General features: G+C 48.3%; 1 protein-coding gene across 4 annotated transcripts in view; it reads left to right on the forward strand.

Moving 5' to 3' along the window:
* The window catches only part of Fancc (FA complementation group C), a 168,755-nt gene extending 158,600 nt beyond the window's left edge, over nt 1-10,155 (forward strand). For 3 of the 4 annotated variants that reach the window (XM_037205649.1, XM_037205650.1, XM_037205652.1), the window contains 2 exons: nt 2,572-2,775; nt 9,086-10,155. In XM_037205649.1, the coding sequence (XP_037061544.1) occupies nt 2,572-2,775; nt 9,086-9,211 (330 nt within the window). In that variant the 3' untranslated portion in view covers nt 9,212-10,155. Of the gene's footprint in view, nt 1-2,571; nt 2,776-6,323; nt 8,312-9,085 lie in introns of those variants that run through there. The other variant, XM_037205651.1, reaches the window with a different exon arrangement.
* Nucleotides 10,156-11,777: the final 1,622 nt, after the last annotated feature.

An 11,777-nucleotide genomic window follows, 5' to 3' on the forward strand; every position in this document is an offset into this window, starting at 1 on the left:
TCTTTGTAAACTAAATTGGTAGGTATGTGTTAATCCATATGGATCATAGATACTTACAGAGACTGACTTTTGAAATACAGAGTAGTGTCTGAGCGGTCCTGTAAGATTTAATTTATATGGGCCAGCAAGATGGCTCAGTAAGAAAAGACATTAGCTGCCAAGCCTGACAACCTGAGTTTGATCATGGGGCACATCATGGAAGGTGAGAACTAACTTCCAAAGTAGTCTCTGACCTCCATACATGTTCTGTGTACATGGGCTGCACATGTGTGTGCATATGGACACACAAAATTAATTTTTTTCTTTTTAAAATGGATTTAATTTCTAGAAAGTTCAGCTACAGGCACCTTTTAGTATTAGCTAACTTGGATTCAGGAGTATTTCTCGTTCTTTAAAAGTATGCCTTGGTCTTTCTTGAGGTGATTAGACACCTGAATAAAAGCAGGCTATTCCATTCAGAGTAGTTTGGTATTATCTGTTTTCACTCCTTAGCTGGTCACTCAGAGGCAGCTACTGCCTAGTCCTAGAAGCCAGAGCTTCCCCTTACTGATGCCCTGACTAGAGCCGCTGGTGTGTGCCATACTTGAGGAAGGCGTCTTCCTACGTGCTAATGTAGACATGTTGACCCCTTGGTGGCCAGCAGGAACTCAGTGTTGCAGCACAGGAGCATGATAGGACTCTGGAGTTTGTGGATGCTTGTGCCTTTGCCTTAACTTAAAAATAGTAAGTCACTGCCAGTCACTTAGCTGCAAGTGCTGTGCTGTAGACAGACGAATCTCTCCTGCCCACTTGTTCCCGAATAACCAGTCAGAGGCTTAATATTAATTACAAACTGTTTGGCCTGTGACTCAGACTTGTTACTAGCTAGTTCTTATATCTTTAATAAACTCATTTCTATTAATCTATATATTGCCACATGGCCGTGGTGTTACTGGTCTGCTGGAATCTTGCTCCTTGGGCAGCTGGATCTTCTGGCAGAGCAAATTCCCACAACACTGTGCTGACAGTCCTCTGCTGGGGTAAGGACTGTGGGGTAAAGTGGCATACCTGTCCTGCCTGGGGTACACCTCTGACAGCAGTGTTCATCTGCTTTGGCTAACTAAATTGGATCATGAATTTAAGACTGTATTTTATGTACCCCTTGCCTTGGTCAGGGCTTCAAACCCTTCGGACACTGTCTTTTCACTTGTAAGAATCTTTTTGGAAAGGCAGAGATTCACACAAAGCTGCTTGCACACAATGGGCATCAAAGCTGAGTTCATCGCTGTGGGATCTGAAATGGCCTGAGCTTGCATAAGCTGCTACTGAGTAAGTGGTGCTGGGTCCCAGCCGTGGACTGGCACACTACCAGGAAGAGTCCGTCCCGTTGCCAGAAAGTGCTTGGGCACATGACCGTCGGACAGCAGCAGCAAACAGTTACTCCCAATGCGGGAAGCACAGGGGTGCCCGGTGGCTCCTTCAGAGGATGAGTGGTGGTGTTTTTTGTTTTTTTTTTTAATCATTTTTTAATCTTCATGTTTTCCATAGTGAGCAAAAGTAAATTTTTATAATGACGAATGAAAATGAGAACAAAAGGCTTATCTCTTACTTCAAAGAACACACATCTCCCTTATAGAAGCTTCTAGACATAGCAGGCATGTGAGAGGAAGTCAGTGTGGACCAAACAGGATCGAGGGAGAGATGAGGTTCAGCCTCTCTTCAGATGTCATCAGCCGAGGTGGTAGCTATTCTGGGAACACTGCTCCTCTCAGTGGAAAAGTGCCATGGTGCCTTTCTCACGGTCACGCTTGCAGTCAGGAGAGCTCACACAACACTCCTAGTGTGCTGCTATCCATGACAGATGGCACTGAATGGGGCCTAAACATGCAGGGGAGAAGCAGCTCTCAGAGACCCACAAAATAAACCGTGGGAATTCTCACCACAGTCTCGAAGAGCCTTTCGGCAGGATGGACCATCAGTGTGATGTTCTGCGCTGCATCTGCCTTGCTCTGTGAGCCACAGGAGTCTCAGCATGAAATAAATATTTTTTATGCAAAAACAACCCATGGACTTTGAACAGTTACTGTTATTATGTGGATTCCACAGACTTGTGACCTCTGCTTGAGCTGTGAGCATGTACGAACAACTGTCCCAGTGTCTGCAACAAAACAGATGAGCTTGTGTGTGTGTGGCCTGGGCTTCCCTCAACCAGCCCAGGAACCGCCCAGTGGGCCTGTGGCTCTAACTGATTGGGGCTGATATTGAGGGGTCGTCTTCAAGGGGCCTTTTGTTTTTCCCACAATAAGAAAATTCTGATTACATTCTGCTGAGGACTTGCCTTCATTTGCTTTCATATAAAAAGAAAAGGTCAGGTCCTGGCATAGCGCCCTGGCTGCTTGGTGGGCAAGACGAAAGAAAGTCAAGAAATTTCCATTAAACCCATTTGCTTTTATGTAAGCTGTATGTGTGAATTAGCCGAGCTTGGGTGCCTGGCTGTTCCTTTCTCTGGGGCTTCAAAGCATCAAACACATCCTAGAGTCACTCCCGTCAAGTCTTCTCTAGGGTCTCACCCTCTGTACTTGTATTACCCAGGTAGAGCTGAAGGTATTGCTCAACCGTCTCCTGATGCTGCTCAGAAGTGACCCCCTCTCAGCTATCGATCTGCAGAAAGCAGCTGAGAGCACCAGTACCGACCCCAGACCACCTGTATGTGAACAGCTGGCCAGGCGCCTTCTTCTTAGCCTCTTGCTCTGGACCCCAGAATGCCATGCAATTGCCTGGGAAGCTGTCACCCATGTAAGTTGCTTTTTTCCCAACCTGTACTTAATATTTACACTCTAAATGAAAGGTAGATTATCACTTTGAGGGTCCTGGCCTTTGAGAGCATAGGCCCAGGATGCTGCCCCAGGGTATGGAGGTCAATCGGGCCACAGCTAGCACAGACCCCCAAACCCTCCTTGCTGTACAACAGGTACATGGAGGGAAGACATGCTTGCAGAATGGAAGTGCCACCTTGCAAGCACATGGCTTGCTACCACTACACACAGTTAGAACTGGGTGTCCTGCTTCTCATGCTGTAGTCACTGCCTGTCTCGTCTTGGGGAGAGAAGTCCAGTTCCAGTAACAACATGCTCCTAAGCAGCGACAGTGCCATTCATTGTAACAGGTCAAAGAATTCACTTCAAAAAGGTTTTGGTTAATATATTAGTTTCTTGTTGCTGTGACAAAATATCTGAGAAAAAAAGGGAGTTGTTATATATTGTGCTTTCATGCAGCTTTGTGGTGCTGGGCCTGCGGTCAGGCAGGTAGATCACTGTGGCAAGAATGTCTGGCAGTGGCTGTCTACCCATGATGCACAAGAAACATGGGGATCAAGACAGCTCTAAGGACCTCCTACAGTTTCCAGAGCCTTCCAAATAGTACTAGCAGCTGAGTGTCAAGCCCTAGCACATGAGTCTTTTGGGAAGACAAATTGTCTAAACCACAACAGTTAGTTAGAGATTCTTATAGAAGGGCACATGGCATGACAGCTTTGTAAAGGGGTCAGTCAAAGTGAGTCCCATTTGTGACATAAGACCTTGCAATAACGTTTTGAATATGACACCAAAACAACAAAAGGAAAAAATAGATAAATTGGACTGCATGAAAGTTTAAAACTTGTGCATCAAAGGATACTGTCAAAGTACAAAGATGATTCACAGAATGGGAGAAAGTTGGGGTTAGGATGTATCTGGCAAGAGTTAAGTATTCAGAATACATAAAGAATTCTTAGGACTGACAACAAAGCTAAGCCATCCAGTTAAAAGATGGGTGAAGGAATTGGGTGGACACTTCTCCAAGGATGATGTACGCATGCGTGCTCAGAAGCACCTGGGACAATGCCCACCGCACTGTGGTTACCTAGATGGCTGGCTACTGCAGAACCAGTAAAGCAACACTGAGAATTAGAGTGGCATCTTCAGGCATTTCCATTTGGGAATGCTACAGTGATGCGACTGCTCTGAAGAAAGCCTAACTCTACCAGGGGACACAGTGATCCTGCACCCAGGTCTCCCCAGAGAACTGATAGCAGAGGCTCAAACAGGTATCTGTGTACCAGAATTTTCAGCTGTTGAAGGAATGCATGACTGGATAAACACAGGTGCCTGTGCAGACATACCATGGATTACTCTTTGGCCTTGGCAAGGAAGGCACACCTGCCACCTGTTACGACATGGATGGACCTTGAAGGCTTTGTGCTATGTGAAATCAGCCAGTCACAAGGAAGCTCTTACAGGAGTCCACCTGTTTGAGTTCCTTGGAATAGTCTGATTCACAGAGGCAGAAGTAGAGTAGAGGCTTCACAGGGCTTTGGAGTTAGTGTTTAACTTGTGCAGTGTCTGGAGATGGGTGGTGATGGTTGTACAACATTGTGAATGTAGGAGTGCAGGCCTGGAATCTCAGCATAGGAGAGGTAGAGGCAAGAGGACCAGGAGTTCAGGGTCATCCTCAGCCACATAGTGAACTGGAGGCCAGCCTGAACTACATGAGATACTGTCTCAAAAGAAACCAAAAGGTGAACCACAACATTGTTGACTACAGGAGGTTTTTTTTTGTTGTTGTTGTTTTTTTTGTTTGTTTGTTTGTTTCGAGACAGGGTTTCTCTGTGTAGCTTTGTGCCTTTCCTGGAGCTCACTTGGTAGCCCAGGCTGGCCTCGAACTCACAAAGATCCACCTGGCTCTGCCTCCCGAGTGCTGGGATTAAAGGCGTGCGCACTACTACAGGAGTTTTATTTTCAGCTTTTTAAAAAAATTGTTAACATATGAAATATATAGCTTGTGGGGCGTTTACCCACCACCCCCACAGCTTCCCAGAGTTTTCTTGAGTGCGATCAGCAGGAAATATTAGATAGAAGGATTTATAGCGGAGAATCTTGTGGAGATAAACAGATAGAAAATAAAGGATAGCCTCGAGAGGGCCTGGGACCTATTCCAACGGGCCCGGACTGTACTGGCCCAGGGTTTTTATAGAGACGCCAAGGGGTGGAGCAAAAGACCTCCTCCCCCAGCACAGCCAAGTGCAGACCATCTCAGACACCTGCACTCAGGCCCGTGGTCCTGATCATCCTCTATTCGGACCTGCTGGGTAAAGCCACGAGGAACCCGAGAACGGGCTCCCACAATAGCTTGATGAAGTTTTATAAATAAAATGAAGAATAGAGTTCATGCAGCCAGCAACCTAATCAAGAAAGGGCTGTTCCCTTTCTATCTGGGTTTCAGTCTGAATGTGAACACTAGGAAAGTCCAAGAGGTAGATGCCTCCCTGCCAAAGCCCTCTACCCATCAGAACAGCAGCCACCTGTGTCTCAGGGAAGCTAAAAGCAGGAGAGGATTGGCCTCTCCTGCATTGGGGCATCTCAAGGTCCAGCATAATACATTCAGAAACCTACTGCGTATGATCCTAAAACACGTGCCTCTAAGAACATGGCACTGAGGAACAGAGGCTGTCACCAAGATAGATGTTGTCTCATCATAGTTCATCTAGCATGTTGGGCATGTGGATGGAATGTTGGACAAAAGGTCCAGTCTTACAGTTATGAGTAGTCCCAACTCCTCAGTAATTCTACTTGAAAGTTCCTTCAGAAAGGTCCTCAGATACCCTTTAAGTGTTCTGTATACACAGTGTTCAAGGTGATGGACGTGTTAATCAGATTGACTGGGGATTAGTTCACAAAGTGGACATAGAAGAATTATCACCAAACAAACTGCAGCATGTAGTCCACTTGAAACAGAACTCCGCATGCCCTGGGATCACCAGCTAGCCAACTTCCCTGGTAGGCCTGTTACAGAAGCTCTACCTGTCAGCTTCTCCCTAGGTGAGGAAGTCAAGCTAGCATGCAAGCCTGATGACACATGGTGAGAGGGACACTTTGTGTCGTCTCCTGGATTTCTTTTCTTGTTGATGTGATACAATGCCCAGAGAAAAGGAACCAGGGAGGCAGTTTATTCTGGCTCAAGGTCCATCATGGTAGGAAAGTCATAGCAGCAGGAGCTTGAGGTGGCATGTCCCATTGCATCCCTATAAATAAGCAGAGTGGCATGAATGTCTCTACTCTCCTGAGTTAACCTGTTCCTCAGTCTAGGATCCCAGCCCATGGAATGGCACCATTCATATTTAGAATGGGCCTTCCTACTTGATTAAACTTCATGTATATAACTCGTCACTGGCCTGCTTAAACCCCATTAACCATCACTTGCCACACACAAAACAGCAGCAAAATGGTAGCCCAGGTCTCATCAGAGGAAAAAACATTAGACACAACCTAGGTAAGGGACATTGCACAGAACTTCTGATCCTCTTCAAGGTTGTTAGAACAAGACTCTGAAGAACCTTCACAGCCAAGAGCCAGAGGAGACAAGATGGCAGACTGTGCTGTGCCCTGGATGCGATTCTGGAGAGGACAAAGACAGAGAAGACTTGGAAGTCAGAATGAAGTGTGGACTTCACTGAGGGACGGGGACACAGCGTGGATAGGTGGGAGCTCTCTCTCCCAACTGTGCTACTTCTGTAGTGACACCACGTCTGATGCTGTTGACAGTAGGTGCTTCTGAATTATGGACATGGCGAGTCTGACCTCTTCATAATGCTCATGACATCTGTGGACAGAGTCAGCTCTGCTGCCGGGACATGTCTTCCAGGGCCACATGGCCCTGCTCTTTTTCAGTCCTGTCACCCCCACTGACTACAGTGGCCTAGGCCCTGCCTAAGATGTGAGAAAGAGCCCCAGCAAAATCTCCTGGAGATACCACCTCTCTGTTTGGTGTCCAGCAACGTTTCCATATTCAGGACAGGCCACATTCCCCACTCACGCAGAGACTTCTGAGAGGGGAGTTGGGCCTTGTACAACATCCTACACTGTACAGCACACACCCACTGACCAGGCCTGTTCAACCACACACTAACTTAATCTACAGCTGGCAGTGCAGCACCACAGAAACCCCAGGTCAGTTCATCTGCCTAGAGTGCAAAGACCACACACTAAATCCTCTAAGTGCTCCATCCCAGAGTCCAGCAGGCTACCAGGTACTATCCTCACGGATACAGCTGTCATCAGCACACAGCCTGTCTTCAGAAGAGGCTTGGCCCCAGGCTTTGGATAGCTGGGCTTCTGACCCCTGTCCCAGTCAATGGCAGGAGTCATCTACATGCTGCATAGCCCTTTGCAGAAGGGCACTTCTGTAAGAGCAGTGTGGGTGTTACCACCTGAGGACCCTGATCTTGGGGCAGAATTCATGTGAACTCAGAGAGCTGGCATAGAGCCACCTCCAAGCATGTGGTCGTCTGCCCTGGGCTTCAGAAGCTAGCTTTGGAGAGCTGCGCTAAAGCTAGAAGGGTGAGGGCCGGAGCAGGCAGCAGGCCACGTCCTTAGGACCCCCTTCCATGTTAGCAGTCTCTCCACACTGGCACAGCTCCCTCCAACTTCAGCCTGGCAGGTTGGCTCCTGGTTCTCTCGTGGGCTTCCCTTTCTGGTTTTGGCCTTCTGATTTGCCACAGACCTCAGTAGCCATCTGCTCTGGCTTCTTTCTGTCTTTGCCCCGGGTTGCCACATGCTTGCTTTCTGACAGGTGCTAGGATGGGTGTGCTTGTGTTGGAGCCTTCTCCACCCTGCCTGCTTTCACTGCATTTTGTGAACTTACTCTTGTCTTCCACTGCACATTGCCTGCCTCATCAGTCTGAGATGGAGAGATCAGCTCTAAGGTTGCTGTATTTACAGTCTAGGCTAGCGGGGATGTTTCTGTGTGAGTCTACGCCTAGGAAAGGTGTGAGGTTAGGTTGTGTAGTGACTGCCTGCCCGAGTGGGAGGCAGTCTGTGCCCACACAGAGTCTATACACACATTACGTCTTTGAGGCCTCTAGGGATTAATGCCCCAGGCAGGACAGAGGCTACCTCTGATTACAGTCATTGCAGCACCATACTTCTGTGGCTTTTTAGTCATCACCTGGCAGGGACAGGTCAGGTGCCCAGAGCCTGCAGACGCTGCCAGGCCATCCTGAGCGTCACTCAGCGACATGGCGGAGGTGTGCGGACGTTGGCAGTGCAGCGCTCTCTCCCTAGGCCAGAGCAGGACCAGGAAGGAAGGGTTCGGCCATGGGTCAGTAAAGGCTGAAAGCCGCGACAAGAGAAAGCCGAGATGGGGCTAGACCTGCAGACTGTGCTTGCCTGTCACACAACAATGTGTGTCCCTGTGGGGAACCTGCTCACTTTTAAAGGGTTCCTGTGAGGAGAGAGAGGAATCAGAGTAGCTTTGGGAGGACCTGGGTCAATACCCAACAGCCCAGAACTTAATTCAAAAGGGCTTTTTATAACAATGCCAAGGGGTGAGGCAAAAGACACCCCTCCATACAGCCAAGTGTAGCCCCTTCCAAACACCTGGTACCCAGGCCTGTGGTCCAGTCATCCTGTTATGCATCCCTGCTAGGTAAAGCAAGCTCAGATCTCACTAGGAGACCTCTGTGGGCTCCCACAGTCCCCCTCCAAACTCAGGGCTCCTAATGCTGCTGTACCTAAACAAATCCTAGTCAGTGTCCTGCACAGGTAACATTTGAGTGTCTCAGCTGAGGTTCTGGGGAAGAAGGTACTAATGCCAACAAGCGAGAGTGCCTCAAGGCTGTTCAGAGCTAAACTACACCTACCCTGCCTGCTGCTCTGTAGGTGGATGGCCCAGGAATGTCACCTTACGGCTGCTTGTATGGAAGCAAGTGGCCTTTTCTGATTCTCAGGAAAGGGTGAGCCTTTCAAAGAAAGTCAAGTGATAAATGCTGCCTGCTCCTCACAGCACATAATCCCAACACTGTGGTAGTGTTCTGGGAAGTCCTGCCACCTCCACAATGCTTGTTTGTGGACCTGGAGAGACTAAGACCACTTTGGCCCCCGTGGGGAGGCTGGTCATTAGAAACTGGCCCCACTATATAGGGAGGGCCCCTGGGGACAGACATTCTTTGATAGTCACCTTACAAAGAAAGAAAGCAAAAGTGAACACCACCTCCCCTGCAGCCTCATCTGAGTGCACTGGACAGAGGGGTCCCCAGGAGTATTTTCATCTTTCCTTTCTTCCCTCATTGCAGATGGCCCACACGGATGCTGTAACCCATGAGATTCTTGGCTTTCTTGACCAGACCTTGTACAGATCGGATCATCTTTGTGTTGAAGCCTCAAGAAAACTGGCCGGAGAGCTTCTTCAGGAGCTTTGATCTCAGGTCTAGCAGGCAGCACAGAAAGTGTGGGCGTCTGTCTGGTAAAGAGACTATCTGTGGGGCCCAGAACAAGTGAGAATGGCCTAACACACCTGTGCTAGGCCCAGTTCAGTGATGTGTGACACCTCCTATGCACTTTGTACCAGTTGGCCAAGGAGGTCCATCAGTATTATGAAGGGAAAGGCCCAGACCACCTGCTACGTTCCAGTCTTGGGTGAACCCTCATGTCCACACAGTCTTGCAAGATGACAGCTAGCACTGACCAATTTACTGACTCTTTATCCTTCCCACTTTGATGAAGTTGCCAGCGATGGGGGGAAGATGCCCAGGAGCGGGAGACCTGAGCCCTGCAGTGGATGAGGCTACACCCCACAGATGAGCACCTGCCTCCTCTGCTCCTCCGTGCAGAAATGTTGCAGTGCATCCAGTGGCGCAGAGGGGACAGAGGTGGCCAGAGAAGGGTACTTCCTGCCTCCCCAAACTCCGAGAAGGCCAAAACAAACAAACAAAAAACCCTGCTTCTTGGGTGGCCTATGTCTTGTAAAACAGTGGATTTGGGAACTGAAAATGAATGAGTCACTCTTCTCCACTTGCTGTAGAGGGGAACGTGGGGCATGTCTGTTCTGTTTTCTAGCAAGAATGTACATAAGCAGAGAAAGCCACCATGCTGCAGTCCTCCTACAGCTACACGAACCCTTGTCCCATGTGCAGGTCATCTTCAGTACTCAGAACATCCACCTGAGAGGACATACGATGGCTTACAGTGAGGGGCTCTGGTTTTCTCTTGTGTCTGTATATCCTGGGAACCACTGACCAGTATATGGTTGCTTAATCCGTTTCTTACCCACCCTGCTGATGGGCCCACTGCCTTGCCAAACTGCTCCCAGGAGGATGGGGCTGGACTTTTTGCCTTCTCATTCTAAATAAAAACTTGTACTTAATTTTATGTTCAATTATTTCCCGAGAGTAGAAACCTTCCCCTCCTACCTGTGGAAGCTTCGGGTCTTACAGACCTTAGGCCTGCCTTGGAAAAGACTAATTATGGCTTAACTTCAGGACAAGCTGGGGTTCTATTAACAAGGAAGGGAGAGTAACTAGAAGGCAGATAGATGTGTGTGTACTCGAGTTGTGTTTCGTGTTTCCTGTAAGCCAAACTTGATTCTAACCACACTTACCTCAGACAAAGTTGCTGAGTTACTCTCCATGCTGAATGGGAAGAACAGAGCACAGCACAGCCATTCTTTCTCCCTGTGTTCACACACGTGTCCCTCAGCAGTCAGGAAAGATGGAATCATGTCCACTTTGCACCCCTATGACTCAGCCCACCCAGGCAGGACCAGTCTAGGCCAACTGTGCCAAGCATCTTGAGTCAGCTTCCTGGGTGCTCAGTCACTTGACGTGGCATACCAGGACATCTTATCTGAGCTCCAGGCAGCCAGCTCCTTGTAATGGTGTTTAGCTTCTGAACCTATTTTCACCTAATGATCTGAAGTCCAGGGAAAGAGGAAGACAGGTCTACAGGGGCCTGGGGAGGGGCAGCTAGAACAGCAGGGACTGAGACAGGTCCCATGACATGGGGACACAGATGCTGAGTGGTTGGCAAGGATCTTCTGGTGCCAAGGAATCCAGAACTACAGTCAGAGGAACATGAATGAATGAATGAACAGTATGTGCTTCCTTCTTTCTTTCTCTCCCTTTACAACCAGAATGTGGTGCTGCTCCTAGTTAGATACTGAATTTTAACATGAAGTCTTCATGTTTTATGAAAACATCATAAGCCATTAATCATCACAAAGCTACTTCACAGCCCCCAGTCCAATGTTAAGACAAAATACTCATTTAAAAACCAGGCCCACCTTCGTTCCAGCCACCAGGCAAGATGAATCCCCTCCTCATGATCCATTTTCCTCTAACCCTTTTGGGCACACACCTTATATACCCCACATATGGGTGGGGAATGTGTGCTGTGATATTGATAGCATTATACCTCTGTAGAAATGACTGAAATGCTGTGGATATCGCTCTATATAAATAAAACACTGATGGCCAGTGACCAGGCAGGAAGTATGGGCAGGACAAAGAGAGAGGAGAATTGGGGAAACAGGAAGCAGGGGAGGGAGACACTGCAGCCACTTGCCAGGACAAGCAACATGTAAAGAAGCCGGTAAGCCACCAGCCACGTGGCAAGGTATAGATTTATAGAAATGGGTTAATTTAAGATATAAGAACAGTTAGCAAGAAGCCTGCCACGGCCATACAGTTTATAAGTAATATAAGCGTCTGAGTGATTATTTTATACGTGGACTGTGGGACTGCGGGGCTTGGTGGAACCTGGAGAGAAGCCCTCCAACAACACTGAAAGTCTGTCTTCTGGTGGTCCACACACAGCATGAAGTCTACAGGGGTCAGTCCACTAGGACTCCTTTGCAAGCAACAGAAAAGGAAATGGTGTATAAAGTCAACAGAGTATGGTGTAGGTGTACCTGCCCCTACCAACCTGCAGGACGGCTATGAAGCTCTAGTTCAGGCCCATTGCACAAGGCTGTGGGAAGGACAAGAGCCT

The sequence above is a fragment of the Peromyscus leucopus genome, chromosome 5 (genome assembly GCF_004664715.2).
Source record: "Peromyscus leucopus breed LL Stock chromosome 5, UCI_PerLeu_2.1, whole genome shotgun sequence".
In the NCBI taxonomy this organism is placed as follows: domain Eukaryota; kingdom Metazoa; phylum Chordata; class Mammalia; order Rodentia; family Cricetidae; genus Peromyscus; species Peromyscus leucopus.